Genomic DNA, 26,391 nt, shown 5'->3' on the forward strand with positions numbered 1-26,391 from the left:
GCCGTTCTTGACCCCTCCCGCCAAACGCATCCCTGGCTTCATCCAAGCGGGCAACCGCCCATGGCAGAATAACCTAAGGTAAACAACTTCAAATGCACAGCTTTTGCCCCAATCATACTGACAGGGCAGCATTAAAGCTTACACTCCAGTTCCCGAAGAGAGGCCTGCATGGATGTTCCTGACGTCAGTCGATGACTGTTCAGGACACTGTTGGCTCGGCGCAAGAAGGCTTTTGGCTCTTCTAAGAGTATTCCCTACCCCCTGAGTGCGAATCTGGTCAAAGTTTTATAGATCAGATTTGACTGGCTCGATTGGGCCTAACTGAAGCATGAGCGGTGTGGAATTGGCTGGCCTAGTGCTGGCCGTACTGCCCCTTGTCATTCAAGCCCTCGAGGACTATAACGAAGGTCTCGACCCTATCAAAGCGTTTATACGTTGGGAGCGAGAGCTTCCTTCGTTCATACGCAAGTTACGAAATCAGCATGTACAATACGAGTTGACGCTCCGCCTACTACTTACTCCCATCACCACCGAGTATGAGTTGGCTGAGATGATTACAGACCCCAGTGGGGATTTGTGGAAAGATCCTGAAATGGCTATCAAGCTCGAGGAGAAGCTCGGTGAAGCATATCAGGCTTATCAGGGCACAATGACTGACATTGATGCCATTATGAAAAAGATCGCTAGCAAGCTTGATCTCAACAGAGACCCTACAGTGCTCAAAGTAAGTTCGTCTGTTTCGTTAATATATCCCAGTTGTTTTCTCTTGCTCTGGATCCCGATCATTCATGATGAGCACAAAAAAATGGCTTTAGAGTAGCAGGTTACTATTCTCTCCCAGTGGGGCAACGATTTGGTTAGATGGAGTAGACCATCATCAAAAAATTAAATACGGTATATGTGCTAACAATTATGGATAGATAAAGCGGAATGACCTCGAAGCTATGCTTGCAGCTAATCCACGGTCAAAAACGGGTCAACGTTTTGAGTTCACAAAACGAGCGAAATTTTCCATGAATAAAAAGAAGATCAAAAGCTTATTGGACGAACTTGATGAGTGCAATAAAGAGCTCGAAAGATTTACTGAGAAGAGCGAGAAGCTGGAGCCTTACCGAAGAGCCTCAAAGCCATCACTTGCTCAAAAGATTCAGAAGATCCAAAGCTATGCTCGCACCTTGCATTATACGCTGCTCGAAGCTTTCAGCTGCTCTTGCAGAGACTCGCACTGCACGAACTTACAACTCGAGCAAAGGGAGCTTGGCTTGAAGTCTGGAGTTCGCAAGACAAAAGGTGAACCCGAGACATTTACTATATCTTTTACCGACAAATCTTTGCCATTCGTCTGGCAAGAGGCGAGAATATGTTTCTCAGAAGAGATAAAGGATATCTCGGCTGGCTTTGGAGAGTTGAACTTAAGTCCCAGGTAAGTCAAATTTTCATGCTGAAGTTCTGCCGGGAGTACGAGAGGATATAAGCAATCATGTCGAGGTATTGTCTTGGGCTATCACCATTATTTCGCATGGTTCCCCAATCTATCCCAAACAACTTCAGCAGAACCGATCCGCGCTTCATATACTCAACCTTGAAAGAGACATGCTGATCCAAACAGGTTCGGTCGTAGTGTCAGCTTCCTTACACCTCCGCCAACTCCCCAGTCTTTACATCGGAGAAGCTCAAGCGGCGACAGTACATCCGAGAAAAAAGAAGTCAGAGATCTTTGCTCTACATTTCGGACTTTCGAGGCTTCAGAAAAAGCCTATATTTCTTTTTCGTTTGAGAAAGGTAGACTCTGGGGCGGTCAACCTGTTCCTCCAACCAGCCTAAAACCGTTTCGATCTGCTGAAGCGGTTACGCTGGAAGATCTTCTTAATGGAGTTGCCAAATCCCGTCTCAGCAAAAAGGAGCGTTATACTCTTGCAGTTACTTTGGCATCATCCATTCTCCAACTTCACGCTTCGCCATGGATCGGCGATCATTGGAGCAAGCGAGACATCATATTCTACCGTACTATATCCAACACGCCGCGTACTATCGACATCGAACGTCCACATGTAACGCAAAAGCTGAAACCGAATCCCATTCAGAGCAATGGGAAAGCCTTCATGAATAAGAACACAACCCTTCTTGCTCTTGGAGTTTTGCTACTGGAATTATACTTCGGACAATCATACGAGGACCAACTGGGCGTGAGCTTTGACGAACAGATGAATACGTCGATGGCTGTCTGGGCAAATGCTTATGAATGGTACCAAACTGAACAGGAAGATTTATCGGCTGCTTTCCAGGGAGCCATTGCGCATTGCTTTCGATGTTTTGGAGACCCAAGCGCTAGTCTACAGGATCCGCTTTTCTTGCAAGCGGCGATAGAGCAGATAGTTCTGCCGTTGCAAGACGAGTTGGGGCAATTTTTGGGTCGGTCTTTTGATTAAACAGTGCAAAGGGCCTGGTCTTGAAGAAGGATGATGATTAGACGAATGATGTTTGGCTTGCTGGTTCCAGGCCGATGATAACGACCGATCTAGAATATATATACAACCTATGGAGAGATGGCAGTTTCGTTCTGTGTTGGGAGTGTTAGCAGCCCGTAAACGCTAGTAGGCTTAGTCAGCCCGACTGCCTTATCTTCGCCGATAGGATCTCTCGCTTGTTCAATCAACTCTCGTTCGATTTAGTCTTCGACGCTCTGAGAATCCTATGTCCGGGACGAAAGCCCAAGTCTATCGCTGACAAAACTATTGAAGGTCTGCAGGAGCTCTCTCGGTCCAATCGCAGCCCAGCCAAGGAAAGGAATGTAACCACGCACAAGGCCCACGACCTCATCCCGTAGAACCGTCTGCCTCCCAGGCGGATAAAGCGACACATCATCGACTTGATTGTTATCACCCTTTGTCAGGACATGCTGACTACTAACCTGTAAGCCACTGGATATAAAACCCACAACCAAACCTCAAATCCACGGAGGTAGGTAGGTAAACTCACACGAACTTCTCACTTCCAAGCTGCTGTTTCCAGTGCACGCGAATGGCACGATGCACCATGGGCAACTCACGACCTTTAAACCACACCACAGGGATGTCGCCCGCGCTGATCACGGGCGTCCGATTCCAGAGGAATAGGATGTCTCCCCGATGAAATGCCGGGGCCATGGACTCAGAAACGACAACGACAATAGGGGAGGAGGAGTCAGTGAGAAGGGACAGGGCTCGGTAGAGCATGAAGGAGCTGGTCATGGCTAGGAGGAGGGGCAGGAGGGAGCTAAGGGGGAGGCGCATCGTTGGGGTGGTGTCATGAGGATCTTTGTCGACGGTGAGGCTTACTGCGGCGTAAGTATGTGGCCATCTACATATGTTCTTACGGTCATGCTCACGCATCAAGTCACAAGGTTGGTGGAGGGTCTTGGGGGCCGAAAAGCCACCATTTGGACCAAGGCGCAGTGCGCGTAAGCATGAGCGGCCCCCAACTCTGATCCCGGACCCACCACGCGGCTGCCTTGCGCAACGACACTTAACACACCCCGCGAGGATCTGGATTATATTGACCTTGCCGCCATGTTGCAGGCCCTTCTTGATCCTTCGTGCTGTTTCAAGAGACGCGCTAACCGCCGTACCTGCTTCTGTCCCTGTTGTCCACCTACGCCGTAGTTAGCCTCAGCTGCGGTCACAAGACAACCAATCCTCAATACCACAACCCAAAAAAATCTCGCTTTTCAATCCTATCTCTTTGGCACAGCCATGGCTCCACCAGATCTCAGCCCCCTCAAACAGCCCATAGCCATACGCCCCGAGCACATCGCCACGAGCCCCACACGTCTGCGCGTCAAACAACGAGACAATGCGCTGCACAGCGGGGACTTCAGCATCTCGAAGGAAGAGACGAGCTTCTCGGGCGGGGCGAACAATGCCGGCGCATCAACCGAAGCGCCGCAACCCAGCAAGCTCTTCACCGTCGACGGCAAGCTACTGTCCGTCTCGCAGCGGCGCATCTTCTACGACGCATCCAGCCTGCCGCTCTTCGAGGTGTGCCGCAAGGCCCTCGGCACCACCTGGTATGTGCAGGTGCCTGGGGCCGGCCGCGACGGCGCAGATCTGAGGCTCGCGGAGCTAGCGCCTCGCTTCAGTGCTTTCAAGGATAACCTTGACCTCTATGTGCGCAATGCTGCTGCTGATGGCGAGGATGCCTTCCTCGAGGTCCGGGGCCAGGATATCTGGAAGTTGCGCACGAATGTTTATGTTGATGGTAAGCCGGTTATGACGGTGAAACGCACGGATAAGCTGGCTGTTTATGTGCTGGGGAAGCACCTTGAGTGGGTCGTGGATGTGGCGGAGGGCATGGATTTGAGTTTGGTGAGTTGAGTGGTTTTCGTTTCTGCCTTGGTTGGTTGGTCGAGGATGGTGCTAACGATGTGCGGTGGCCTAGGCTTCGGCAATTGTAGTTGTTATGGCGGCTACAATGTACGATAGCAACATAACAATGCCGGTGTCTAGAAGTGCGGGTAAGAGTGGGGGCGGCTAGAGGCAGTGCCCCAGGTCAGCACGGGGTAATTGTTTTAGTGGAGATTGCACTGTTCAACGTTGGTAAGACGACTCACCTGTCAGAGGCAGCACCACTTACACGAAAATAAGCTTTTGGATATGATGCTTTTGTAAGAGTATGGCTGAGGCAACGAGGAAAACAATGGCGGAGGTATAGTAATCACTTCTCTTTCTTGGCTCACCATCATCTGCAACCACTGAACAAACATACGTACTTGAATTTTGTTATGATATTGTTGGTGGCAGTACATGTTGCTAGGCGGGTAGGTACGGAGGGCCAAACAACAGTCATTTTACGAGGAAGCCAATCAGTTTGAACTTCACTTAGGAATACCATCTTGCGGCTCCCGAAGGAGGCTCAAAGGGAATGCTTACGTTGGACGAAAGTATGGGACGAGCTCAACACATTCGGGGGGCGAAGTTGAGAAGACCGAGATACTTGAGCCAAAGATGCAATTTAACGAAAGCAAAGGTTGGAGATAAAAGAGCCTCATCCTCGACCATCGGAGGTCAAACTCAGCAAGCGCAAACAGTCACTCCTTCAATCACAGTCATTCATTCATTCATTCAACAGTCACTCACTCAATCAACAAACCAGCCAACGGCTTCCACTTTTTTTCAATCAATACCACCAGTACCACTTCAACAGACCAAACCAAACCAACCTTTCAATCAGCCAAAATGGTCGCCATCAAGTCTATCGCTATCTCCATCATCTCCGTGATTGGCCTTATGCAGGTGCGTAGCCCAATCCCTACTCAACTCAACTCCACACCCCAACACTGACATGACGAAGATGTGCCCCGCGCCCGCAGCAATTGCCGGCGCCGTAGCCAGGACCGCAGTCAGCGCCGGCGCCAGGAGCGCCGCCAAGGGCGCCGCCAACGCCGGCAAGGAGGCGGCCAAGGACGCAGCCAAGGGCGCCGCCACGGACGCAGCCACGGACGCGATAGACAATAAACTGGATGACAGTGATGACAGTGAGAGCAGCAAGCGCAGGGTGCGCCGCGCCGACTTCCTCAACGACCTGCGCGCGCGCTCCCTCCCCGCCGGCGTCTCGCAGCAGAGCTTCGACACCTGCGTCCAGCAGATCGTTGACCAACACTCCAAGCAAGGCATCTCGGTGCAGGTGTACACCACCGGCAACAGCAACAGCACCGCCACTGCCTGTAAGTTCCTGCCTGGCTTGTTTGCTTTCGTGCGCTGGACAATGATTGCTGATGGTTTTTTTCGTTCTAGCTGTTCGCGCTGATAACGTCCCCGCCGCTTGTATGAACCTGGCTACCGTCTTGTCCGGTAACCCTACTCAGCAGGGCGGCGCCATTCCCATTCCTATGGGCAGCTCCAGCTTGGAGTACCTGAACTTGTCCAAGGCTGAGTTCAAGGAGCTCAAGAGCGCCCTGAAGGCTTCTTAGATTAGATTTTGGGTTGAGAGTCGTGTTGGTTTCACTTCCTTTCTGTATTTTTTCTGTATTTTAGTCGTCAGTTTTATGTCAGAGACCGTATTTATACTCCAAGGTTCAATCTTGCTCTGTGCAGTGTTGCCGATAACCCCTGTGTACGATTAGTTACAGCCTTGCCAGGCTCGTAGCCATTGTGGAGTAATAAATGTGGTTGCCGCAAAAGTAATTTTTTTGTATTTGAGGAGGCAGCGAGTTAGGATTCAGGAGTTCAGTCACGGACACTGAATTTTATTGCAATGTGCTTACACCCTATACAGTCAACAACAAACAGCAACAGTCCATGATAATATAAAAAATAAAAAAAAATTACCATGCTCCTAAAGCGGATAAAGATGCGAAGGACCATGCGGTGGATGAGATGTCGTCTAAAAATCCCTGCCGATGGCGGCACGGCAGCAGCCTAGCTGATCAGCAAGCTTCCAGACCACCGGGTGTGCCCAGCGAGTGGCCCCCAACCTCGTCTTGAGCCGCACAAGCCCCTAGCTCTGCTCAGCCGCGCGAAGGCGTTTTGCCTACCTGATGCCCAGATAGGCAAGCTCACTGACTCGCAGCCCCCAATAGGCAACACGGGACTCCTTTCTCATAGCCGAAAAAAACCACCCCGTAAATCTTCAGCCTTAAGTCTCAGCCTCAAAGTCTCAGCCGCAGTCGGACCCCAAAAACTATTCTAACTATGGGTCGCGGGTGGGTTCGTCGTTCTTTGGGAGGTGTATAATATCCTTTTCCAGCCATGCGGCAGCAGCAGCAGCAGCAGCAGCATCATGATGCCCATGTCAACAACACTGCGAGCTTCGGTGCCGGTCTGCATTCCCCTCGCCTACTTTTGGATATCAGTCTTCGCTTTCTGTGTAGTGGTTTCCACCCCGCTTTCAAGAAGATTCCTTAGGCTTCCGCTGCAGCTAGTCGTCATCGGATTCATATGGCTGTCTTTCTCGACCACGAATCTCTGGGCCGAGCCTCTGGATAGTCTCTGGGGGCTCTTGATGGTGGTCTGGATTTCGCACTCGACCTCGCTCATGTGGTTTGAGCAACCGCTCTCATTTTTTGATTCAAAAGATGAGAACTGCCGTCAACAAACCGCGTTCTGTGCGTGCCGGAGACACAGATTGGTGTGGCACCTCTGGTGAGCAAACCCTTGCGTGGTGAAGCCCAGAGAAAGGTGTGCTGACTCTTGCTGTGTCACTGTAGGAACAATGCTCGCCTGATAGGCACGCCCCAGCAGGTGTCCGGCGTGGCTCCAGCGAAGTCTCCTCGCAACCTGGCCACTTTCGCGCTGGTGCGCATCGGGAAACTCGTTGTCTACGGCCTTAGCACCGTTTACCTGCTGCCACGCGTCTTCCCGGGACCGTTTTCACCAATGGAAGTCTCAGAATTCGACTCCCTGCACGAGACCTACCTCCGGCGCCTGCTACTGCAGACCCAGCATCCCAACCCGGTCACCCTTCGCGAGTCACTGATCCGCAGCATCTGGGCCGTGCTCTGGGCATGGGGAGCCTACGCTCTGATTGACGCCGCGCACGACGCGCTCGCTCTCCTCTTCGTCGTCGTTCTTCGTGTCGATGCGCCGGAGGCCTGGCCCCCGCTGTTCGGCAGCTTGGCCGACGCCTACAGCATCCGTCGCTTCTGGGGTAAGTTCTGGCACCGCGGGATCGTGCTGCCGTATCTGAATTATGGCAAGCTATTCTCGCGGAGGCTGCTTGGCCTGACTCCTGGTTCCACGGCTGACCGGGTATTGCTGTTCTTCATGGTATTCTTCCTGTCTGGCGTGGCGCATGCGCTTGTAGCATGGCAGCTTGGTGATTGCTGCGGTTGGGTGAGAGACATAGCTTGGTTCTGTGGAAACTTTGTGGCGGGCGCTGTCGAGGCCTCCGTGGCGTGGCAGCTGCGTAGTTTTGCTGCCCGGTGCGGTTATACGAAGCAATGGCGGAAGATGAGTGAAAGTGTGTTCGCAAAAGCCCTCGGTTTTGCATGGGTCTTTGCGTTTTTCTTCTGGAGCGTGCCGAAGTGGCAGTACCCTAAGTTGTATTGCGCTATGCAGCACGAGATGGCGCTCCTGGAACCGGATGGAAATTTAGTGTAAAATTTAACATTGAAGCATGATCGGCAACCTTTTAGGATGTCATTATTCCCATACTTCGACCACAAAAAGAGCAAAATGTGTTGAACGTGACTTATCTGTGTAAGCTAAAAGCTGGTTGAGAGCCGTTGAATCCAATTGATATATGCTTTGCCTTCTGCTCTTCACACTATCCTGTATCTTGAACTTTAGATATTCAAATAGAAATGCCGTTGGTCAAACTTTCCAGCGAGAGGGTTGTTGTATCAGGAAACTAACAATCTCGATTGGATGGATAGCCGATAGACCGAATGTTTATACGTGAAATGTTATACATATGTCCCTCTGCACCTGGCAGTTAGTATTTTTACGCAAGAAGAACAATTGACAAGCGTACATACAACGTCGCATCGGCCGAATCCGGTTGGCCCCGCACATTATAGAACTACCGAGGTATAACTGCATTGTCGTCATCGATATCAATAGTGGGTCAACAGTAACTGTATATATGGCGGGCTATGCACTTCAAACATCATTAAAACACCTTTGTTGTGCAATTGAAGAACTAGGGAAATGTCCAACTCACAGCTATCAAGCGACCTCAGTCTTGACGCCTCCAAATTTGATTATGCAAAAATTAGCAAAACAACGGCCCAGTTCAATGAGGCACTCATTCAGAAGCTCGAGAGCGGACCAAAATGGTACGAGGTAGGTGTAAATGGGACGTCTCCGGGCGATAAACCCCTACAGATCTTAGTCGGACGCATATCCAATTGCTGAACTATCAACTGCGGCACGTAGGTCGGCGCGGAAAAGTATCGTCAGATGCGCTGGAATGGGGAGACACCTTTGCCCAAGCCGAAGGTGATCGAATCAGGCGAGGACTTTAACATTCCCTCCCGCGACTCAGGTCGTGAAATACCGTGCCGGATGTTCAAGCCGGCGGATGGCCAGGTCAAGGGCGTCTTCATGCACATCCATGGCGGTGGATGGGTGCTGCAGGACATAAACTAGTAAGGGATGGCCCAGCTGGTTGTGAGTGCGGGCAGAGCTGATTCGGTGCAGTCAAGATGGCCTGCTCAAGTTCCATGCCGATAATTGCGGGTTGGCAGTTATCAGCGTGGGATACAGACTGGCACCAGAAAATCCCTTCCCCGCCGCACCGGAGGATTGCTTTGATGCCGCTGAGTACTTGGTTGAGAACGCAAAGTCAAAATACGGAGGAGACCTTTGCTTCATAGGAGGGGAGGTAGCGTTTCCAGCTGTCAGCATGCCTTGTAGCCATAATCACTGACAGCGTTTAGTCTGCCGGAGGGCATCTCTCCGTCCTCACCGCGCTGCATCTTTTGAAGACCAAGCCGACCTTTGCGCTCCGCGGTCTGCTTCTGCATTTCGGTGCCTACGACCTCTCACTCCTGCCGTCAGTTCATCATTTCGACAAGCCTCTGGTGCTGGATAAGCCCATCATTGACCACTATCTTGAGGCGTTCGTGCCGAACACTTCGCTGGCGCAGCGACGAGACCCATCAATCTCGCCATTCTATGCTGATTTGCGCGATTATGGTAGAGGGAAGCTGCCACCTGCTCTGTTCACTTGCGGCACGGAAGACCCTTTGCTTGACGACTCGATGATGATGGCGGCCAAGTGGATGAGCGCTGGTAACGATGCGGTCGTGCGGATTTACACCGGGGCGCCGCACGGTTACATTCTTTATCCACCTGGTGCGTGCGAATCAGTGGAGGAGGGACTGGAAGCTGCTCGGCAATTCATTTTGGAGAAGTTGTGATGATTGTGTAATAGTCTGTCACCGCGAACCAAGATCAACTGTCTAGCAAGACAGACACGGACATCAGACCGATAAGCAGACGTGGTTGTACTCGTATGAGCGCATGTCAGGGCGTTATGAGACCTAGCAAGTCATGTAGCAATAGACCGCCAAGTCAATTTGACGCACTGTTTGTCTTGGAACTGACAAGAGGGCCTTAAAAGAGTGGGAAAAATCTTTCAAGGCGTGACAAAAAAGGTTCCGTGAGTAAAATGTTTGCAAGTCACGGTGGTCACCATCGTCATGTTTTGAAACGAGTTTGTCAAGGATGGGTCTCCATTGTACCTATCCGGACAAGAAGTAAATAATCCCAAAGACTTGAAAGCCGGTGTTAGGGAAATATCAGCTCCGTTTTCAGGTAATAAACCCTTGAGACCTCGAAGAGAGTTCAACCAGCTTCCCGACACCCTTCAATACGACTTCTCAAGAAAGATCGTAGCTCGCTTGCGACATCCTGATACCGTCGCGGTCGTGCCCTCGATGTCGAAAGTATGACGTAATGCGTCGATCGTCGAATGTGCAAATTTCACAACGGTCGTTCCGAAAAGTGTGTTATGGCCCGATGATTGTTGTACTGCTAGGATGTGGGATTGCAGTGTTCGAGGAGGCGAGGCGTTTATTTGCTGGATGACGTATTAGCTTCGAGCTTCGAGCTGGTGCGGAGCAAGCTCAATTGAGCTTCGAGAGGAAGGACAACATACCTGCGGGCTCTAGTCTTTCTTCTCTTACGCTTGAGGCGTCGTACGCGCTTCTTTCTCCACTTCGCTCTCATCTTCGATAGCGAATTGACCTGCTGAAAGTTAGTGTCTGGTGCCGCGGATGAGGTTGCTCTTCGCCAGCAGCGGCGGAATTGTTAGGACAACGTCCCAACGCTTCCATAGCCACAAGCTGGACAAAAGACTGGCGAATCTGACATACTTCGTTATTGGAGATGAGTGAGTTGGTGATGGAAGGAAGTTGGTCTCAAGCTGCTCAGCTGTGTTCTTGTGCGGTGCTTAAGCGAGCCTAACCCTTTAGGGTATGGTATCGATGATGTAAGCCTAAACCACAACACCGACCACACCGCCAAGAGACGCGGCGAATCTACCAATTGCATCGCATGCCTCGGACCGACTAACGATTGATATTTAGTCAATTGCCCGTTCAGGTGGTGGAGCGCGTCGGCGCGGTGGTCGAGAATGGCGCCGGCAGAGAGTGGCCGTGACGATCTGGTGGCCTACCTAGACGTGTGGGTGGCATTGAGCGAGGAACATCTGAAGAATCAAGGTCCGTGAAGTTAAGAACTGTCTGATGGGGACACAAGTACTAAATTCGTGTCTTTGTTTAGTTTTCACACGGCTAGACAATGTGCACTTGCTGGTGTATGCGAATGCGGAGTTCTCTGTTGGCAGAAGTCCGAAATGTCAACATGGGTAAGGATGCACCAGAATGAAGACATTAGTGGCGCATTCTGACCTACATAGCATCAGCCAACTTTCCGACCCAACTATCTCAAATCAGCACATCAAGTTTCATTCCATTGTGTACGACACTACCGAGACCATAAGCGTGCCGCCATTGGTTTACGCCGAAAATCGATCGATGAATGGCACCTATCTGCAGAGATTCGTTGACCCGACACGCGACTTCCATAAAGAAGGTAATGTTCGCAAATATTCGCAAAGCATAGCCGACATGAATGAGTCTGTTCATGGACGAGTGCGGCCTCCTGGACGTCTCATGGACTCAACTATGGGAGCAACTCTGCTCGACGAAGAAGATGAACTCTGGGTCAATCCCCGTTTGATGCTCAACTACCATGTCGCGCCAAGATTTCGGAAAACTCCAGATCCCTTAGAGAGAGAACAGAGCGATATGAAGGTAAGACTTAGCAGGCTAATCTCGGCGCACGCTGACTCGGCTGTCAGTGTTTTGCTGGACATTACAAGATCACAGGTCGAAAAATAGGATCAGGTGGTCATGGTAACGTCTATGTTGCACTACACCGAAGGTCTCAGCGGCAGCTTGCCTGCAAAATCCTCGACCTTGAAGATCCAGACGATAGACATACTCTAGCGCAAACGCCAGAGCGCTATGAAACGTCACGTACGGCCAACGGTTTTGCCAGACATCAAAATGCTGGTGACAAAGACCCAGCAATAGACGCAATGCCCATGATTACTACCGACCAGCAGGCGCACAAACTCAAGGAACAACGACGACAACAGCCAGTGTTTAAAGCCCTTCGAGAGTGTAAAATTCTGAAAGACCTTGACCACGTACGTATTCAATCGGAATTCATTTGTGGTACTTACTGATGATTGATAGCCCAATATCATCAGCCTCGAGAAGGTCTATCATAGCCCTTCTCACATGTTAGTTGAGTCTGGACATTCTTGATGTCACTTTGCTCACAAAGTTACAGATACATCTTCGAAGAAATGATCACGGCTGGAGATCTTTTTTCCTACATCGAAAAGAGGGGAGCCGGCGAAATGCCTCCCATTGAGGCAGCTGTGATTGTTTGGCAAATCCTCAAAGGCCTTGAATACCTGCATGACCGAAACATTGTACACCGAGATTTGAAGCCGGACAATATTTTATTGACGTCCACCAAGCCAGGCGCTAGAATCGTCATCGCAGATTTCGGAGCAGCTCGGTATATAGATCGTCCGGAACCACAGAAGCCGACAGACACGCCAGCAAAAAGGATGTTCTCAATCGTGGGGACTGTTGAGTATACTGCACCGTGTGTGAAAGTTGCTACGTGAATGTGAATTAATCGCTGACTCTGAAGTAGGGAGATTTATCAGAAGAAGGGATACTCGATGGCAGTTGACATGTGGTCCTTGGGATGTATCACTGCATCTCTCTTGAGCGGAGATGTCATATTTGTCGACCGTCTAAAAACAGGCTTCAATGATAATCCACTTGGTGTGGTATATCCATTAGCCTCTGTCTGCGACCTCAGTATCTTGGATACCGATGGCTTCTGGAAGTCCATTGACCACAGACCCAAGGATTTTATTCGCCAATCACTTGTCCTGAACGAATCCGAACGCATGACTGTCAAGCAGGCACTGGGGCATGCGTGGTTCACTCATGACGGCAGAGTCGTCGAGTTTAAAGCAGCTTATCAACGTGCTACCGAAAAATGGAAACCCAGAGGAAAGATATTCAGAGCTGTTGAACAGATCTGTCCCCCGCCGTCTGACTTTGAGGGACATCGTTCATCACATTTTCCACAGGATATTTCTCAGTGCCCTTCGGTCCCTGCGCTAGGAACGGCAGGGTTGCGGACTGCTACTCAACGACTGTCACCTATACTAGAGGAACCTGAAACACTCGGTGCAAGCCCGGCTGGACCGGAGTCGTTCGAGGAGCCTGGCAATTCCATTCCAGTTTCCCAAATGCCGACACTAGAAGACGCATTCCAAGAAGACATGACCCAGCTGACCATCTCTGAGCCAGATCCAATGCAGCTGATACATCAGGAGCAAATTGAGACACAATGTACAGTCTCAACCATAGGCATGACACAACCTGGAGCCGTAGATGAGCGTCAAACAGCAGCAAGTTTCTCACTTAGACGCGAATCCTCTTCCGGGTACAGTGACATCGATGATGTTGACATGTTTGAGGCGGAAAGACAGTTCGAAAGCAATGAGCCAGCTTATAAGAAAAGACGCCTGTCTTGATGAGCTAATGAGGCTTATTTCAACGAGCTGGTGAATGATGGTTGCTTAATCAGGCGTTGCTCCAACTACTAATGATTTTGCTCTTTGTTCCGATCAGCCTCAATATTGCACGGAATAAGTATGTTAAGCTTGAAAATACTTCCTTGACATGAACTGGCACTTGAAAGTAACGTGAGTTGCCTCAGGTCTTCATTACAATCCGATCTCCTTTTAGCGTTGTTTATACCGTTTCTCTCTTTAAGTCGGTAAAATTGCAAACGGTCACGCAAGGTTTAGCCGGATATTCCAACCAACACCCTTTCAGTGTTCGGAAGTTGCTGACCAGCTCAAATTTGATAATAAGTCTTGACTGTGTACCGCAAAAAAAGCACCTTGTGTCCTCCCTGGTTTCGAAATGCCGTCTTCGGAAGGTTGGTCGTTGTTGCATTACTCCAAGTAACCTCCCAAAGCTCCTTCCATCCCTTAGTTATGCTGTCGCCATGTTGTCCATCCACCCAAGTCATTCGCATCTTCTGTTTGTCCTTCGACCATCAAGGACCAGCAATCCATCCAACAAGCTCATTGATCATTCTCGCGTTGCCTCCGCACCTACCACGCCATGGACAACCACAGAAGTGCCATTCCTTCGGCTGCAAGCAGATCCAGCACACGTTCGCCCGACATCCGCGTTCATGTCCACCGCGGTGGCCACAAATCTGACAGATTGGCGGGCCGTCGTTCATCAAGTCGAGTGGGGTGCGGTTTCCTATGGGATAAGCGAGCGTCCAAGGAGGAAGGTTGCCAATGACGGCGACCGCGAAGTTCTGGTAGCCGTACTCGAAGAACTCGCGAGCAGCGAAGGCGGCTAGAAGAGGGATGTTGGTGCCTGTTCGCTCGGACTGGACGGCCACCTCTTTGGGTGAGGGCCAGAGCTGACGATCTGCTAGCATTGGCCATTGCTGGAGTAGAGCGGGGCTGGGGATGATGCGGCCGCGATCGTCGAGGGCTCCGTATGAATGGAGCAGTAGATAATTGTTGATCGGGGTGAGACCAGGCATTTCAGGCGGCGTCGAGGCAACCTCCGAAGTCTTCTGCATCGGGGAGCAGGATGTGCCTGGGTTCTGTGTGAATGTTAGAAAGGGCTCTGATGCTGCGGTGAGGTTGATCGGTCAACTTGCCGTGCTGTCCATCTTGGCTGCTTGTGTGGAGAAGAGGAAGTAGGAGTCCGAAGACCAAGGCGAAGTGAAACATTGAAAGTGGTGATAGAAGGTTTGAAGGTACGTATGTTAGGAGCCAGCAGAGCTTTGTTAACACAAATCAAAGTCTCCAGATAGCCTGATAAGGTTTCATAGATTCTATTTCGATCACTCGGAAAGTCGTCAGTTTGGTGACGATACTGCTTGCTTCATCCGGACAAGGAGTCATTTATAGTCACAAAAGACGTTGTATTTTTTGTGATTACAACAAAGAGATTTTCGTATGTGCAAAGTACAAATATAAGTGCTGCAGACAGTGTCAAATCACAGAGCCGACGCGACATGCTGTCTACCTTATCAATTCGTCTTGCCCATGGCGTGTTTCGCCCATTTCAAAGAAAAATACCTAACCGGCACCTAATTTCAACCTCCCTATGTCCCTAAAGATGAAAGTACTGGACAAGAGTATAATGAAAGAGAATGCCTTTCTCCTGCTTGTTTAATAATCTTAAACCTTAAATTTTCGTCACTGTTACTTACGCTTGTTCAACACGCTAATCTTTATTTTCTTTATTGTTCATAGGATATTGTAAGGGAGTTAACATTTGAGATGATTGTGGTATTGGCTTGAGCCCGTGGTCAGTAGTAATTTACATCCATATCGTAGTCCGAGCAGCTCAAGTATAAACATAAGTACATCAAGTCATACCCTACACTAGTCATCCGGATAGCATTACCGGGGTTCATTATCCATCTGCGGTTGTCAGTCAATAGTACGCTGCTGCGCAAAACTTAGAGTGGGACAATGTTCACCTAGCATCCCGAATTTCGCTCGGCCCGAGCCTTCCTCGACAGCAAAAACATCATGGTCAACGATGATAATCATCAGCAAAAAAAAAAAAGAATGGCGATGCTGGGAATCGAACCCAGGTCGGAACGGCCACAACGTTACGTGACTTTCTTCGGGTCAGTACTTTTTCTTACTGTTTTATGAATAAAGGATGACTCACTACCACTACACTACATCACCGAGAGATGAGAAATTAATCAGAGGGCTAAAAAATATATCCTAAGTTTTGTGGGGGGGGCGTAGAGGGTTGAAAACTATCAGGCTGCTTCGGACTAGTTTGCCCCACCCACTAACCTGCAGTACCTACCAACAACACGAGCACAAATATCTAGTCGAGAGACTGAGCTAGGTTGATATTTGTCGAATGCTTGGCCGGCACTGGTGTCAGTGAAGTGTTTACATCCCCTTGAATGACGGTGATTCTAACCCGAGATATACCGTTTAAATGTCTGCAAAACCTATTCAAACGTCAGATCTCATTTTTCCTATCCTCTCAACCGACTTCTCGTCAACACTCTCATCTCTGAAGCGCTCGACACTCTCAATCTCGAACCGTTTGCGATCTATTGCGTCTGATGCCGATTTTGTCTGCTCCGTGGCCGACGCTTACGGCCTGCCACTAGTCGCCAACGAACGCTGCGGTAGCTGGTATATTCCGTTGGAGCGCAAGTCCGCTAGCGCTTATTTCAAGAGCACCGATGGTCATACCGGAGAATGGTCCTTCAGCCTTCGCAGGCTGAACACTCAGGTGCTTGAAGCCATCGGGAAAACAGATGGGTAGGTAATTCTTTAAACGAACAATTTGAAAAGTATGAGCTGACAAAGCGTGTAGATGCGTGATTGTAGACTCTACAAGGCGGGGCAAGAGTATGTATGCGAAAGACGGTGTTAAAGTGGGAACCAGTGAGATCAGTTACTGATTTTATTTCCTTCAGGGATGCCTGACGCTCTCTCGAAGACGGTACCGATATGGTGTGCAGTTTGGAACAGGTTGCTCTTCCCGGATGTTACAGCTGCTCAGGAGTTACATACGCCTCCGCAGTCCGTTTCCAGATCAGAACACTCACAAATTGAATACCGGCTGGACAACTTCGTGAAACAAGCCCGGGTGAGTGTTGCCGGTGCAAAATAGTCGTCTCATATGAGCATTAACACTGAGAGCAGGATCTCAATCTGGATCTGCCAGAGCTCCGATCACGTATCTCCAAGCCTTTGCGTCCGCTGTGGGTCACCCAAGAATCAGGGCTCCCTGAAGACCAACCGTCCTTCCCTGATTTTCACCCAGTGGTTCTTTGTACCTCTTCACGCCGTGTGCCCGGAGGCGAAGCGTCCGAAGGCGGTTATATCCAAGGCGCCGGTGACGACAGTGAGGGTTGGGCACGAGGTTTGACAGCACCATCATTCTGGGAAAACAAGTCCAGGCTCCTAGAAACACAGGAAGGAGACCTGCCCGAACTGATTGCAGAACTGCTTGCTTCTTCGGGGAGCAAATCGAACACGGCAAACACGGTCTTGATCAAGCCCACGGACTGGCTTTTTGTATGTCCGCTGGAGACACTGCATGGCGTTGCAGTGGACGAGTACGATACTGTGATCAGCTGTGCCGATAAGCCTGACGGAAGGCTTCTGGAGGTTAAGAAGAGCAAATACCTGCATCTCAACTGCGGCACTGGAAAACTTGGGAGCCGGGACCTTCGGAGCGAACTGGTCAAAATCGAGACGTTCGTGCAAACACTCCCGCCTAGTTCAACCTTGGCCGTCGGTTGCCAGACTGGCAAAGATATATCAATCGGTGTGGTGCTGGCTATTCTTTGCCTTTACGTCAACGATTCTGGTAAGTTGCCATTTTGAGATTCCCGGCCAGCTTTACGGTCTTGGTGCTAACGCTGTGGCAGGTGAGAGATTTACTTCCCCAAAAGGGTCGATAGACAAGAACTTCATCCGCCAGCGGCTCAGTTGGATCATGACATCCTTCCCCGCCGCGAGTCCTTCTCGTGCGACGTTGCAGTCCGTCAACGCATTCCTCTTCTCACCACGCACCCACGCACCATCACTAGCACCAAAACCGAACATACCAGCCCCCGCAGCGACGGACACTTCGTCCGCCTTGGCAAATCCGCACGATACCACGAAGCCAAAGCCCCCAAGCAAACCTCAAGACCAATCGCCCATGACGCTCGAAAGCATCTTCAACTCCCTCAGCACAAGCCCCCCAAGCACTCCCTGGAAACTCACCCGCAAACTGACCTCCGCGCTCCCCACCATGCCCTCCGGCACCTTCAACGGCCACGCGACATTCACTCCCCGCGCAGCGACCGCAACACCCTTCACGGCCGAGTATCTCTACAGCGAAGAAGGGACGTTGCAGACAGACACCGGGCTGGTCATGATCGCGCAGCGAAAATATATCTGGCGGTACCGGCGCGCGGCTGCGGGCAACGCCGATGACGACGGTAGCAGCGTTGCGCGCGAGGGCATCAGCGTGTGGTTTGCGGGCGAGGACGGGGAAAGCGCAAACGGGTTGTTCGTGGAGATGGAGTTTGCTGGGGATGGGGAAGCGGGTGGTAAGGAGAAGACTATGTGTGCTAAGGGACATCATTGGTGCGAGCCGGATGATTATAAGGCTAGGTTTGAGTTTCGAGAAGACGGGTTTAAGGTCGTGTATGTGGTGAGGGGGCCGAAGAAGGATTATGTGAGCTCTACTGAATATAGTAGGACTTGAATGTATTCATGGATGGGTTGGCTATCTGGAAATTGCAATGTAATCGGGTTCACATGATTTGCTCGACTTCCTTCAGCCTATTGACTGGTGTGGTGTGGTGTGCGGTAACTTCATAAGGAGACCAATGTTCTACGCTCGTACAAGAAACACTAGTTTACACGATACAACTGCAGACAATTTCAAAATGCCGCGACGTAGCCTTTCCAATGCAAATGCTGGAGAAAACCATTTGTCCGTCGTGGTTTGTCCATCAGGGCTGGGACGGGTGCACCGTCACTTTAATTAAGAAATCTTTCCCGAAGACGGAGTCCCAGCTTTTGCTACCTCTCACATACAGACATAGGAAGCTTTTTTTGGGGTATAGAAATGCTCGTTCCACGCCTTCTTGGTACTCGAAATTTGCTGCAGAGGGTCTCTAAAACAAGAATAAATAGAACGCCGTTATCCCCGGACCGAAAGCATGGGTGTATGGAATGCTGAAGCATAACGACCCCCAATGTATGCGTCATTACTCTTATTAGACAGTTCCAGCGATGCTGAGCTCCCGGATCTCCTGCAGCACTTCCTCCACCCTGTTGTCCAGCTGGCCGCTGGCGTACTGGTCTCTCGTATCCGCGTCCAAGTACTGCTGCACCTGCGCCATTCTCGAGTAAGCTTCCGCGCAGAAGCGCAGCTGGATCTTGACCAGCGCCTCGAAGCTGGGGTCGAGGTAGGGAACGCGGAGATCAATGAGCTGGGGCAGCTCGTTCGTCAGTTGCTCGTTCAGCTGGTCATAGGCAGCCTTGGCGAGCTGTTCGTCCTTCTCCGCGCGAGGGAGCTTCGTCGCGTCCTTATCGGGCTTGTCGGTGAGCTTGCGGACCTTGGCGCGCATGGCGTCGTAGTCGGTTTGCTTGTGGGAGCGCTTCTTGATGCCTGGGCGTGTCGTCAGTCAGTGAAACGTAGATCAATGCCGTCGATGGCAGGCGTGACGTACATTCGTTGATCTCTGGGAAATACGCGCAGAACCGTGAGATAGGCTCCAGTACCGTGGTCCTACGATAAAAATTAGTTACTGCACGGCCATAAGTTGCGGATAAAGCGGAGATACCGGTAGGGGCCGTCGAGCGCCTTGATCGTCTCCGCGTCCAGATCCGCCACGGCTTCTTTGTAGCTTCTGCTCACACCGTCTCTCGCGCCGGCATCTCCGTAGAATGCGTCGATAGTCTCTGCGATGCGCATTTGCGAGGCGGTCATGGCTGTATCCTCCGTCAGCACTTCCGACACCTTGGTCCTGCGAGCAGCCATATCGGCGCACCTCTCAGAGAGTCCAGGTATCCCTTAGCCTCTTTCTGCAGCTTGTTGGCGGCTGACTCCATGGTCCTGTAGCGGCGCAGTTCCGTCTCAAAGTCGCGGTCGTTTGTCTTCTCAACGTGGCCCGTCTTCATCATGACCTGGGTCGTCGCCCGGTTGACGCCCTTTTTGAAGCCTGTCCGCAGCCCGCATGTCAGTACCGTGTGCAGTCGGCGGAGCCTGGGGGAGTTCCTGACCGGACCAAGACATGTTGGCGGCCGTGTGTCACTTGGAAACTTGGGTTGAGGTTGGGCGGTCGAGGGGTTGTGGCAGTGGGCCGGCGAAGGGTTCGGGCGTCGTGTATGTCGTGGTGGCGTAAGGCGCGGTCGCAAGCGTGCGCTGGGAGACGGGGAGACGTATATCGATGTGGCTGTGTCGGGAGAGAGTCGTGGGGGGGCAGTGTGTAGGTACAAAGGACTTGGCGGAGGCCGGCTGCGGATGACGGAGGATTGGCGCTCGCTTGGTGGGCTGCTGGCGCCCAAATGGCGGCCGAGGAGCCTGCAAGCGTCGGCATCTCTTCCGAGCTTTCGCTCCCGTCTCTCTCTTCGGTATGGAAGCACACAATAATGTTCTCCCCCCTCGCTACGCGCTCGATCCAGCGCTCGCCGGGGCGCGTCCGTAGCCTCAGGTGTCTGTCCACCGCCTCTCCTCCCGCCCGGCCCAAGGTCATCTTCTCTGGCATCCAGCCCACCGGCGTCCCGCACCTGGGCAACTACCTAGGCGCCCTGCAGCAGTGGACCAAGCTCCAGAATGAAGCTGCGCCTGAGGATACCTTGATCTACTCCATTGTCGACTTGCATGCCATCACCAATACTCAGAGTCCCCATAAGCTGCGCCAATGCCGGACGGAAATGATGGCGAGCTTGTTGGCCATAGGGCTGGATCCCAAACGCTCCACCATTTTCCAGCAGTCGGCAGTATGCGCCCTCCGCATTACGAGGAAAACGAGGGTTGCTGAATGTACATAGGTGCCTGCGCATTCGGAGCTGATGTGGATTCTCAGCACCCAGGCCTCCGTGGGCTACCTCTCGCGCATGACGCAGTGGAAGGTATATCGTCATGCCTACCAAATTATAGAACCGGTTGCTAACATGGGAGAACCTAGAGCAAACTGTCGCTGCCTGAAAACGCCTCACCTCTCGATCCGACTACGAAGGCACCGCTGAAACTCGGCCTATTCTCTTACCCTGTCCTCCAGGCCGCCGACATTCTTATACACCGGTCAGACCAAGCAGGATACCCGACAGAAAACGGTCAATCTAACGGCAGTTTCTAGTGCTACCCATGTCCCGGTGGGTGAAGACCAGCTCCAGCACCTAGAGTTTGCTCGTGAATGCGCCCGCACATTTAATTTCAAATTCCGCGGCAGACCCCTAGTCATGCCTCGCACCATCCTTTGTATGCTATCTCCAAGTTCTCAGCATACAAGTGACTCTGCTAACATTCCTTCAGCCCCGGCGAAGCGTGTGATGTCCCTTGCTGATCCCACGAAGAAAATGTCCAAATCGGACAGTCTTCTCAATTCGCGCATTTTAATCACTGATACCGAAGACGAGATCTGGCAGAAGATTAGAAGTGCAAAGACGGACAGCATCAAAGGCGTCACTTACGACCCTGAGGCTCGGCCAGGTGTATCCAACCTGGTTGAGATACTGTTTAATCTTGATAACTGCGGCGCGAGCTCCTGCGAAGAGCTGGCGAACCACATGAAAGACTATACGCTCTTGTCTTTGAAGCAGCATGTTAACGATGTTGTAAATGCAGAGCTCGAGCCAATCAGGAGCAAGTATAACGAGTTGATAAGCAAGGACCAAGGGAAAGCGTTGGCCGAAATTGCTCACGAGGGCGCACAAAAGGCCTCTGCGAGTGCAGCTGCCACAATGAAGATCGTGAAAGAAGCAATCGGCCTTGACTGAGGGTAGGATTGTCCAAGTATCAAAATAGGTAGAAGGTAAATTTAGATCTTCAGGATTTCCTAACTTGTACAAATGAGAGCATTATTATTAAGCATTACAACAACTATGTAACGTCCGTCACCACGAACAGAGGTCCACTGTCTAGCGAGACAGGTGACGATACAAGCAGTCCCTACAGAGTACTCCTTGTCTGGCTCCCAGCCCGAGTCCCGGGTATGGGTGAAAAGGTCTTAGTGTGAATCTCGGTTGACGGTGAAGGACTTTACCTGTCTCACAGCAGAGCAATAAACACAACAACCGTCAATCTGGACAAAGAGAAGAAAGGCAGGTGATTCACAGCAGTCGCACATGTAGCAATGTAGGTACACTTTTTCTTTGATGTCCATGGCAAATGTTGTAGCTACAGTTGTTGCAGGATGTTTCACCCAAGCTTCCAAAGCTCGTTGGAATACCAAGACTGTCGTAATTGCGGTCCCATTCAGAAACCACTGATACATCAATCTATGCGAATTCTCTGTTTTCCAGCAAGCCTGCTCTCGTTATATTAATCCCCGTCTGGAGGCGCACTAGCAGGAAACACCAACGAGAAAAACCCCAGCTTTCAACCATGAGCACCGCCCCCACCAGTAGTGTTACTGGCACCCAGCTGAGCAGGGGTGCGGACGAAGTCTTCAAAACTAAATTTATGAAACCGGTCTTCGACAATATGATCAAAGGACTAGAGACCTCGATTCGACAAGGATCAGAATTGGTTTACCACCAGCTCCAGGATCTGAAGGAGTACGGCCTGAGGGCTTATCATCTTTTGAGGGAAAAAGATGCAATCGTCTTTTGCCGCACTGCGGAGATAATAGAGGTGCGAGAAGAAAACCAACGCCTGCTAGCCAGGAACCAGGGCTTAGAAGAGTCCAACGAGGGAAAGGACGTGGAGATTCATGAGCTAGGAGTCCAGATCTATGGCTTAGAGGTTTGCAACGAAGCAAAGAACGCAGAAATCGGTCTGCTTAAGAAGCAGTGTTCCCAGCCCCTCCAGGAAGTTGACACCTGCCAGCGTACCAAGGAAGAAGAGTTCCGAGCTCAGGTCTGCGCTTTGGAGGCTTCAGTCTCTCGGCTTGAGGAAGAAAACAGACGCCTCCGCCGGGAAATCAGCCTTGGTCGCTCCGAGACAAGGCATCTCCGCCACCAGCTCAGAGTGCGTCAGTTTAATCGATAGGTACTTCAAGGCTATGCATCGGCGCGGGCCAGTCATCTGTTCCAGTAAGTTCTGGTTCTCTTGTTAGTTTGTAAACGTTGAATTACATCAAACGTAGGGATTATGATGATTATAACTGACCTATGCAGGTTGCGATCTACAGTCTCTGAATATCATACTGCTGCAGCCAAGTTTGAGGGACTATCCAACTAAAAACCTTTGCGAATATGAATGTTATCTTTCTCCGTAGCTCCTCTACAGAAATTTAGCCAACCTACAGTAGTATTGACTAATTCAAAACGGAACGGCGTTAACAATGAGCAAGAAAGCGAGAGTGTGGATGGTTGTGAATGATGTTACTAGAACGTCTGCCTTTACCGCAACCACCCCCTCCCCCTTTTTAACTCCTCTAGCCGCCTATAGAACACAGAACCTTCTACCACCCTCTCCACCCTTCCACAACCTTCCCCCATGACCTCATCCCGCACGCACGGTGCTCACCCACAGCCTATATAAACGCCTCCACCCCCCAGCCAACCTACCCTTCTTTTTTGGATCTCGCGCGGCGGCTGCGGGCTTTTCGCTCGTATGTCGCTGCCACCGTGTCACTCGTATTGCACTACTGCGGGCCGACGCAAACTGCTTTGCTTTTTCATCGCTGTGTCCGGCTTGTCTGGGTCTGTGAGGAAGACGCTGGCTTTGTTTTTTGATCCTTGTTTTCTTTCTTCTCCTCTCTGTGGTGGTTCATTGATGAAATCTTATCTTTGATGGGCCATACTTAAATGTTGCTCTTCAGCGCAAACAGCACAAGGTACCCCATACGTGTAGCTACTGTTCTTTTGCAATGAGAATTGGAATGAGCAATTCCACAAAGAATTATAAAAAAAAACATTTCCTTTTGAACTTCCCTTTCCAGCTAATACCATCGTACAGTGACGTGACAACCACCCATTATCATCAGTCCGTAGCAAACACTCTTGAACCATCGAGCACTCATAGCAGACTGGTCGTACATTCTTCTCTGTTCCGCCGACTTGCTATTCAGCCGCAACACGACTGAGTGAAAGACCCTGGTAACATTTGCCACCTCGAGGAAGTCCTGGAGCATGCAAATGAAGTCAATGTAGCCAGTAACCAGGGGACGAGAAACGATCCATGATTGGTCCCACAAACGCCAAACACCATTGCCCTTCAAAACCACCTCACGGATCCATATCGCAGAGTTGACTCTCACGATTTTGTCGCCGTCAACTCCGCGCCATTCCTCACAACGCCCACAACAGCCCCCGTCTGCACTGTTTCATTCCCACCAGAGCTGAGCCTGTATTCCACCTCGCTCAGACCCTCCATCCACGTTATCCTTGCCTGTGCTGGGACATCCAAGTTGGCTAGCCTCTCTCCCAAAGCCGTTAAGATATCGGCAAGAGCCAAGCCCTTCGTCGTCTTGATTCGATGGATATCCTGCAGACAGCTCCTCACGTTCTTAGTCTCCAGCAGTGTTCTTAATATGAAGTCAACGTCTTCCGGGTGTGGCGCGGCAATGCAGTCGTAGATCGTGGTCTCGGTGATCGTGTCCCGTTTGATTGTTTGCGGATCCTGTGCCTTCTCTCCCGGCTTCTGGAGAGGCGTGCTACTGGCATGGCACGCCTGCAGCACATTGAGCGCACGACGCATGTCTCCCTTGCTCAGGCGCACGAGCGCGTCTGCTGCCTCTGGAACAATTTCTACGTTCTCTTTCTCGATGACTTCGTCGACCAATCGGCGGATATCGGGCTCCTTGAGCGGGCTGAAGCGGAAGCGGGTGCAGCGAGAAAGCAGGGCCGGGGAGAGCTTGTGCGTGTAGTTTGCGATAATGCAGAAGCGCGTGTTTGCCGTGTACTTTTCCATGATGCGACGCAGCGCCATTTGCGCGGTCGAGGTCATGGCGTCAGCTTCGTCGAGAATGATGAGCTTGAAAGAGGCGAGGCTGGATGCGCTGCCAGGAGCGGGGGCTGCGGAGAAGATTTGCTTCGTGCTACTGAACGTCTTTATCTGTTCGCTGAAGAATAGATAGATTAGCTCATGTCACCTAGCCTCCATACCAATTGTACCTACCGGACAACGTCGATACCTCTATCGTCACTGGCGTTCAGCTCCAAGACCATTTGTCGCATGTTTTTGTTTCCGTAGATGCGTCTGGCCAGAGCCAGAACAGTGGACGTCTTTCCGGTACCTGGGGGGCCGTAGAGAAGGAGATGTGGTAACCGCTAAAGAAACTTAGCATCAATTACATTGTGGTCATACAGACGGTACAACATACATTCGAGTCAACAAATTTGTTGATGGTCGCTAGAATGTCCTGGTGTCCGGAAACGTCTGCGAGAGTATCGGGGCGGTATTTCTCTACCCTAGGCCCAATCAGACTTGGGATGGATAGGGATTTGAGGCAGCGGGAGTTACCATGGCAGCGTATCCTGAGCCTCTACTGGCAGATTTGCAGCGCTCCTCTTGCCCTTCTGAGTGTTGGCGGAGCTGAATTCGATTGCGCTCTGAACAGCGGGCGCATCAACGTCCATCTCATCATCTTCGAAGTCAGACATGGTGGGCGGCGGTGTTGGTGCGGGGTTTTGGGCAGAAAGCGAGGAGGGAAAAGAAGCGCGACGATGATGCGGCTGCAGTCAGGCGGCAGACGCGAAGCGCGTTTGGACGTGTAAATTGGCTGCAAACAGGGCAAACTCAGCCCTACGGCGAGTCGGGGTCGGTCAGTGAGGCTGCATCATCATCATCCCCCCCCTCAACCGCCAGTCTGTCACAACACCCCGCAACACCATCAAGATGCCTGCCTATCACTCCGTCTTCCTCGATGAGCCCAACCAGCACATCATAGGCAACTTTGCCCTCCTCCCGCTCCGCACACGGACGCGCGGCCCGGCGATGCAGCTGCCCCCTCTCCCCGCCGACATCACCGAGCTCACTATCGAACCCTCGCACGAATCCTACGACCCCATCGACGAAATCGTTTCCCTCTTCCGCGCGAACACTTTCTTCCGCAACTTCGAGATTAAGGGCCCTGCCGACCGTGTGCTCATCTATGGCATTCTGTTCGTCAGTGAGGTGCTGGGCAAGATCAAGCCGGGCATGGCACGGAGAGAAGCGGAGAAGGCTGCCATGAATCTCGCCCTCGACAACAACTTTGCCATCCCGGGCGACGCCTCCTTCCCTCTCAACCAAGCTTTCGAGGCACCCGGAAACCGCCAGGATGCCGAGACCCTTCGTCAATACATCTCGCAGATGCGTCAGGAGATTGCCGCACGGTTGCTGAACCGGGTATACGCTACGGATGACGGCAACACGCCGAGCAAGTACTGGCTCAGTTTCACCAAGAGGAAGTTCATGAACAAGGCGTTGTAGGCGGATGAGCATCCAGAATGGCGATCAAATGTCGGCTTGCCGTGCTACCGGGAACATCGGCCAAATCTCTCTACGTTGCAGTCGCTGCAATGGGTTTCCTGTTTCGAGACGCGAGACGCCAGTCGGTCTTCATGAAGAAGCATCGCAAGAAGCCAGATCGGACGACTTGACTCTCCACATCAAATGATATCCAAATTAGAGACCCAACAGAAGCAAAGAGGAACGGATCAAGCATGTGGGTGGACGAGCCGAGTAACTAGAGA

The 26,391-nt window shown here is 51.4% G+C and overlaps 14 protein-coding genes and 1 pseudogene across 15 annotated transcripts; 10 read left to right on the plus strand and 5 right to left on the minus strand.

Annotated features, from left to right (window-relative positions):
* Nucleotides 1-328: 328 nt before the first annotated feature.
* Nucleotides 329-2,429, plus strand: K452DRAFT_307725 (uncharacterized protein; the record flags this gene model as incomplete). The annotated part of the gene is made up of 3 exons (XM_033543097.1): nucleotides 329-724; nucleotides 921-1,423; nucleotides 1,610-2,429. The coding sequence occupies 3 exons, from the start codon at nucleotides 329-331 to the stop codon at nucleotides 2,427-2,429; spliced, it is 1,719 nt and encodes a 572-aa protein (XP_033398520.1).
* Nucleotides 2,430-2,536: 107 nt separating this feature from the next.
* K452DRAFT_297341 (uncharacterized protein) lies at nucleotides 2,537-3,230 on the minus strand (the record flags this gene model as incomplete). The annotated part of the gene is made up of 3 exons (XM_033542016.1): nucleotides 2,537-2,560; nucleotides 2,804-2,903; nucleotides 2,980-3,230. 3 exons carry the CDS (start codon nucleotides 3,228-3,230, stop codon nucleotides 2,537-2,539), a joined length of 375 nt encoding a protein of 124 aa, XP_033398521.1.
* Nucleotides 3,231-3,731: 501 nt separating this feature from the next.
* On the plus strand, nucleotides 3,732-4,512 carry K452DRAFT_297342 (uncharacterized protein; the record flags this gene model as incomplete). Its single annotated transcript, XM_033542017.1, has 2 exons — nucleotides 3,732-4,343; nucleotides 4,417-4,512. The coding sequence occupies 2 exons, from the start codon at nucleotides 3,732-3,734 to the stop codon at nucleotides 4,510-4,512; spliced, it is 708 nt and encodes a 235-aa protein (XP_033398522.1).
* A 701-nt stretch (nucleotides 4,513-5,213) lies between these two features.
* K452DRAFT_307727 (uncharacterized protein) lies at nucleotides 5,214-5,947 on the plus strand (the record flags this gene model as incomplete). The annotated part of the gene is made up of 3 exons (XM_033543098.1): nucleotides 5,214-5,270; nucleotides 5,329-5,701; nucleotides 5,772-5,947. The coding sequence occupies 3 exons, from the start codon at nucleotides 5,214-5,216 to the stop codon at nucleotides 5,945-5,947; spliced, it is 606 nt and encodes a 201-aa protein (XP_033398523.1).
* Nucleotides 5,948-6,759: 812 nt separating this feature from the next.
* On the plus strand, nucleotides 6,760-8,075 carry K452DRAFT_307728 (uncharacterized protein; the record flags this gene model as incomplete). The annotated part of the gene is made up of 2 exons (XM_033543099.1): nucleotides 6,760-7,081; nucleotides 7,204-8,075. The coding sequence occupies 2 exons, from the start codon at nucleotides 6,760-6,762 to the stop codon at nucleotides 8,073-8,075; spliced, it is 1,194 nt and encodes a 397-aa protein (XP_033398524.1).
* Nucleotides 8,076-8,609: 534 nt separating this feature from the next.
* Nucleotides 8,610-10,006, plus strand: K452DRAFT_269286 (uncharacterized protein). Its single transcript, XM_033538932.1, has 4 exons — nucleotides 8,610-8,759; nucleotides 8,853-9,064; nucleotides 9,117-9,300; nucleotides 9,356-10,006. Exons 1-4 carry the CDS (start codon nucleotides 8,625-8,627, stop codon nucleotides 9,836-9,838), a joined length of 1,014 nt encoding a protein of 337 aa, XP_033398525.1. The 5' UTR covers nucleotides 8,610-8,624; the 3' UTR covers nucleotides 9,839-10,006.
* A 987-nt stretch (nucleotides 10,007-10,993) lies between these two features.
* On the plus strand, nucleotides 10,994-13,587 carry K452DRAFT_248335 (uncharacterized protein). The gene is made up of 7 exons (XM_033538091.1): nucleotides 10,994-11,143; nucleotides 11,205-11,289; nucleotides 11,341-11,737; nucleotides 11,785-12,135; nucleotides 12,185-12,231; nucleotides 12,282-12,605; nucleotides 12,657-13,587. Exons 1-7 carry the CDS (start codon nucleotides 11,056-11,058, stop codon nucleotides 13,552-13,554), a joined length of 2,190 nt encoding a protein of 729 aa, XP_033398526.1. The 5' UTR covers nucleotides 10,994-11,055; the 3' UTR covers nucleotides 13,555-13,587.
* A 555-nt stretch (nucleotides 13,588-14,142) lies between these two features.
* On the minus strand, nucleotides 14,143-14,678 carry K452DRAFT_317727 (uncharacterized protein; the record flags this gene model as incomplete). The annotated part of the gene is made up of 2 exons (XM_033544095.1): nucleotides 14,255-14,678; nucleotides 14,143-14,183 (listed from the first exon to the last, which is right to left on the minus strand). Exons 1-2 carry the CDS (start codon nucleotides 14,628-14,630, stop codon nucleotides 14,143-14,145), a joined length of 417 nt encoding a protein of 138 aa, XP_033398527.1. The 5' UTR covers nucleotides 14,631-14,678.
* A 956-nt stretch (nucleotides 14,679-15,634) lies between these two features.
* K452DRAFT_t74 lies at nucleotides 15,635-15,759 on the minus strand (annotated as a pseudogene). The gene has a single exon. The product of its transcript is annotated as a tRNA-OTHER (tRNA).
* A 190-nt stretch (nucleotides 15,760-15,949) lies between these two features.
* Nucleotides 15,950-18,301, plus strand: K452DRAFT_269293 (uncharacterized protein; the record flags this gene model as incomplete). The annotated part of the gene is made up of 5 exons (XM_033538933.1): nucleotides 15,950-16,356; nucleotides 16,412-16,446; nucleotides 16,515-16,687; nucleotides 16,741-17,417; nucleotides 17,482-18,301. Exons 1-5 carry the CDS (start codon nucleotides 16,025-16,027, stop codon nucleotides 18,299-18,301), a joined length of 2,037 nt encoding a protein of 678 aa, XP_033398528.1. The 5' UTR covers nucleotides 15,950-16,024.
* Nucleotides 18,302-18,818: 517 nt separating this feature from the next.
* K452DRAFT_297348 (uncharacterized protein) lies at nucleotides 18,819-19,840 on the minus strand (the record flags this gene model as incomplete). The annotated part of the gene is made up of 5 exons (XM_033542018.1): nucleotides 18,819-19,213; nucleotides 19,275-19,333; nucleotides 19,389-19,536; nucleotides 19,596-19,766; nucleotides 19,828-19,840. The coding sequence occupies 5 exons, from the start codon at nucleotides 19,838-19,840 to the stop codon at nucleotides 18,819-18,821; spliced, it is 786 nt and encodes a 261-aa protein (XP_033398529.1).
* Nucleotides 19,841-20,158: 318 nt separating this feature from the next.
* Nucleotides 20,159-21,626, plus strand: K452DRAFT_269300 (uncharacterized protein). The gene is made up of 5 exons (XM_033538935.1): nucleotides 20,159-20,547; nucleotides 20,599-20,679; nucleotides 20,736-20,851; nucleotides 20,907-21,028; nucleotides 21,083-21,626. The coding sequence occupies exons 1-5, from the start codon at nucleotides 20,197-20,199 to the stop codon at nucleotides 21,544-21,546; spliced, it is 1,134 nt and encodes a 377-aa protein (XP_033398530.1). The 5' UTR covers nucleotides 20,159-20,196; the 3' UTR covers nucleotides 21,547-21,626.
* Nucleotides 21,627-22,153: 527 nt separating this feature from the next.
* K452DRAFT_331371 (uncharacterized protein) lies at nucleotides 22,154-22,878 on the plus strand (the record flags this gene model as incomplete). Its single annotated transcript, XM_033545126.1, has 3 exons — nucleotides 22,154-22,738; nucleotides 22,760-22,803; nucleotides 22,857-22,878. 3 exons carry the CDS (start codon nucleotides 22,154-22,156, stop codon nucleotides 22,876-22,878), a joined length of 651 nt encoding a protein of 216 aa, XP_033398531.1.
* A 1,090-nt stretch (nucleotides 22,879-23,968) lies between these two features.
* On the minus strand, nucleotides 23,969-25,317 carry K452DRAFT_326077 (uncharacterized protein; the record flags this gene model as incomplete). The annotated part of the gene is made up of 4 exons (XM_033544824.1): nucleotides 23,969-24,776; nucleotides 24,833-24,984; nucleotides 25,038-25,125; nucleotides 25,178-25,317. The coding sequence occupies 4 exons, from the start codon at nucleotides 25,315-25,317 to the stop codon at nucleotides 23,969-23,971; spliced, it is 1,188 nt and encodes a 395-aa protein (XP_033398532.1).
* Nucleotides 25,318-25,552: 235 nt separating this feature from the next.
* K452DRAFT_225749 (uncharacterized protein) lies at nucleotides 25,553-26,128 on the plus strand (the record flags this gene model as incomplete). The annotated part of the gene is made up of 1 exon (XM_033536776.1): nucleotides 25,553-26,128. The coding sequence occupies one exon, from the start codon at nucleotides 25,553-25,555 to the stop codon at nucleotides 26,126-26,128; it is 576 nt and encodes a 191-aa protein (XP_033398533.1).
* Between the last annotated feature and the right edge of the window lie 263 nt (nucleotides 26,129-26,391).

Source organism: Aplosporella prunicola, assembly GCF_010093885.1.
Source record: "Aplosporella prunicola CBS 121167 unplaced genomic scaffold K452scaffold_10, whole genome shotgun sequence".
Taxonomy (NCBI): Eukaryota; Fungi; Ascomycota; class Dothideomycetes; order Botryosphaeriales; family Aplosporellaceae; genus Aplosporella; species Aplosporella prunicola.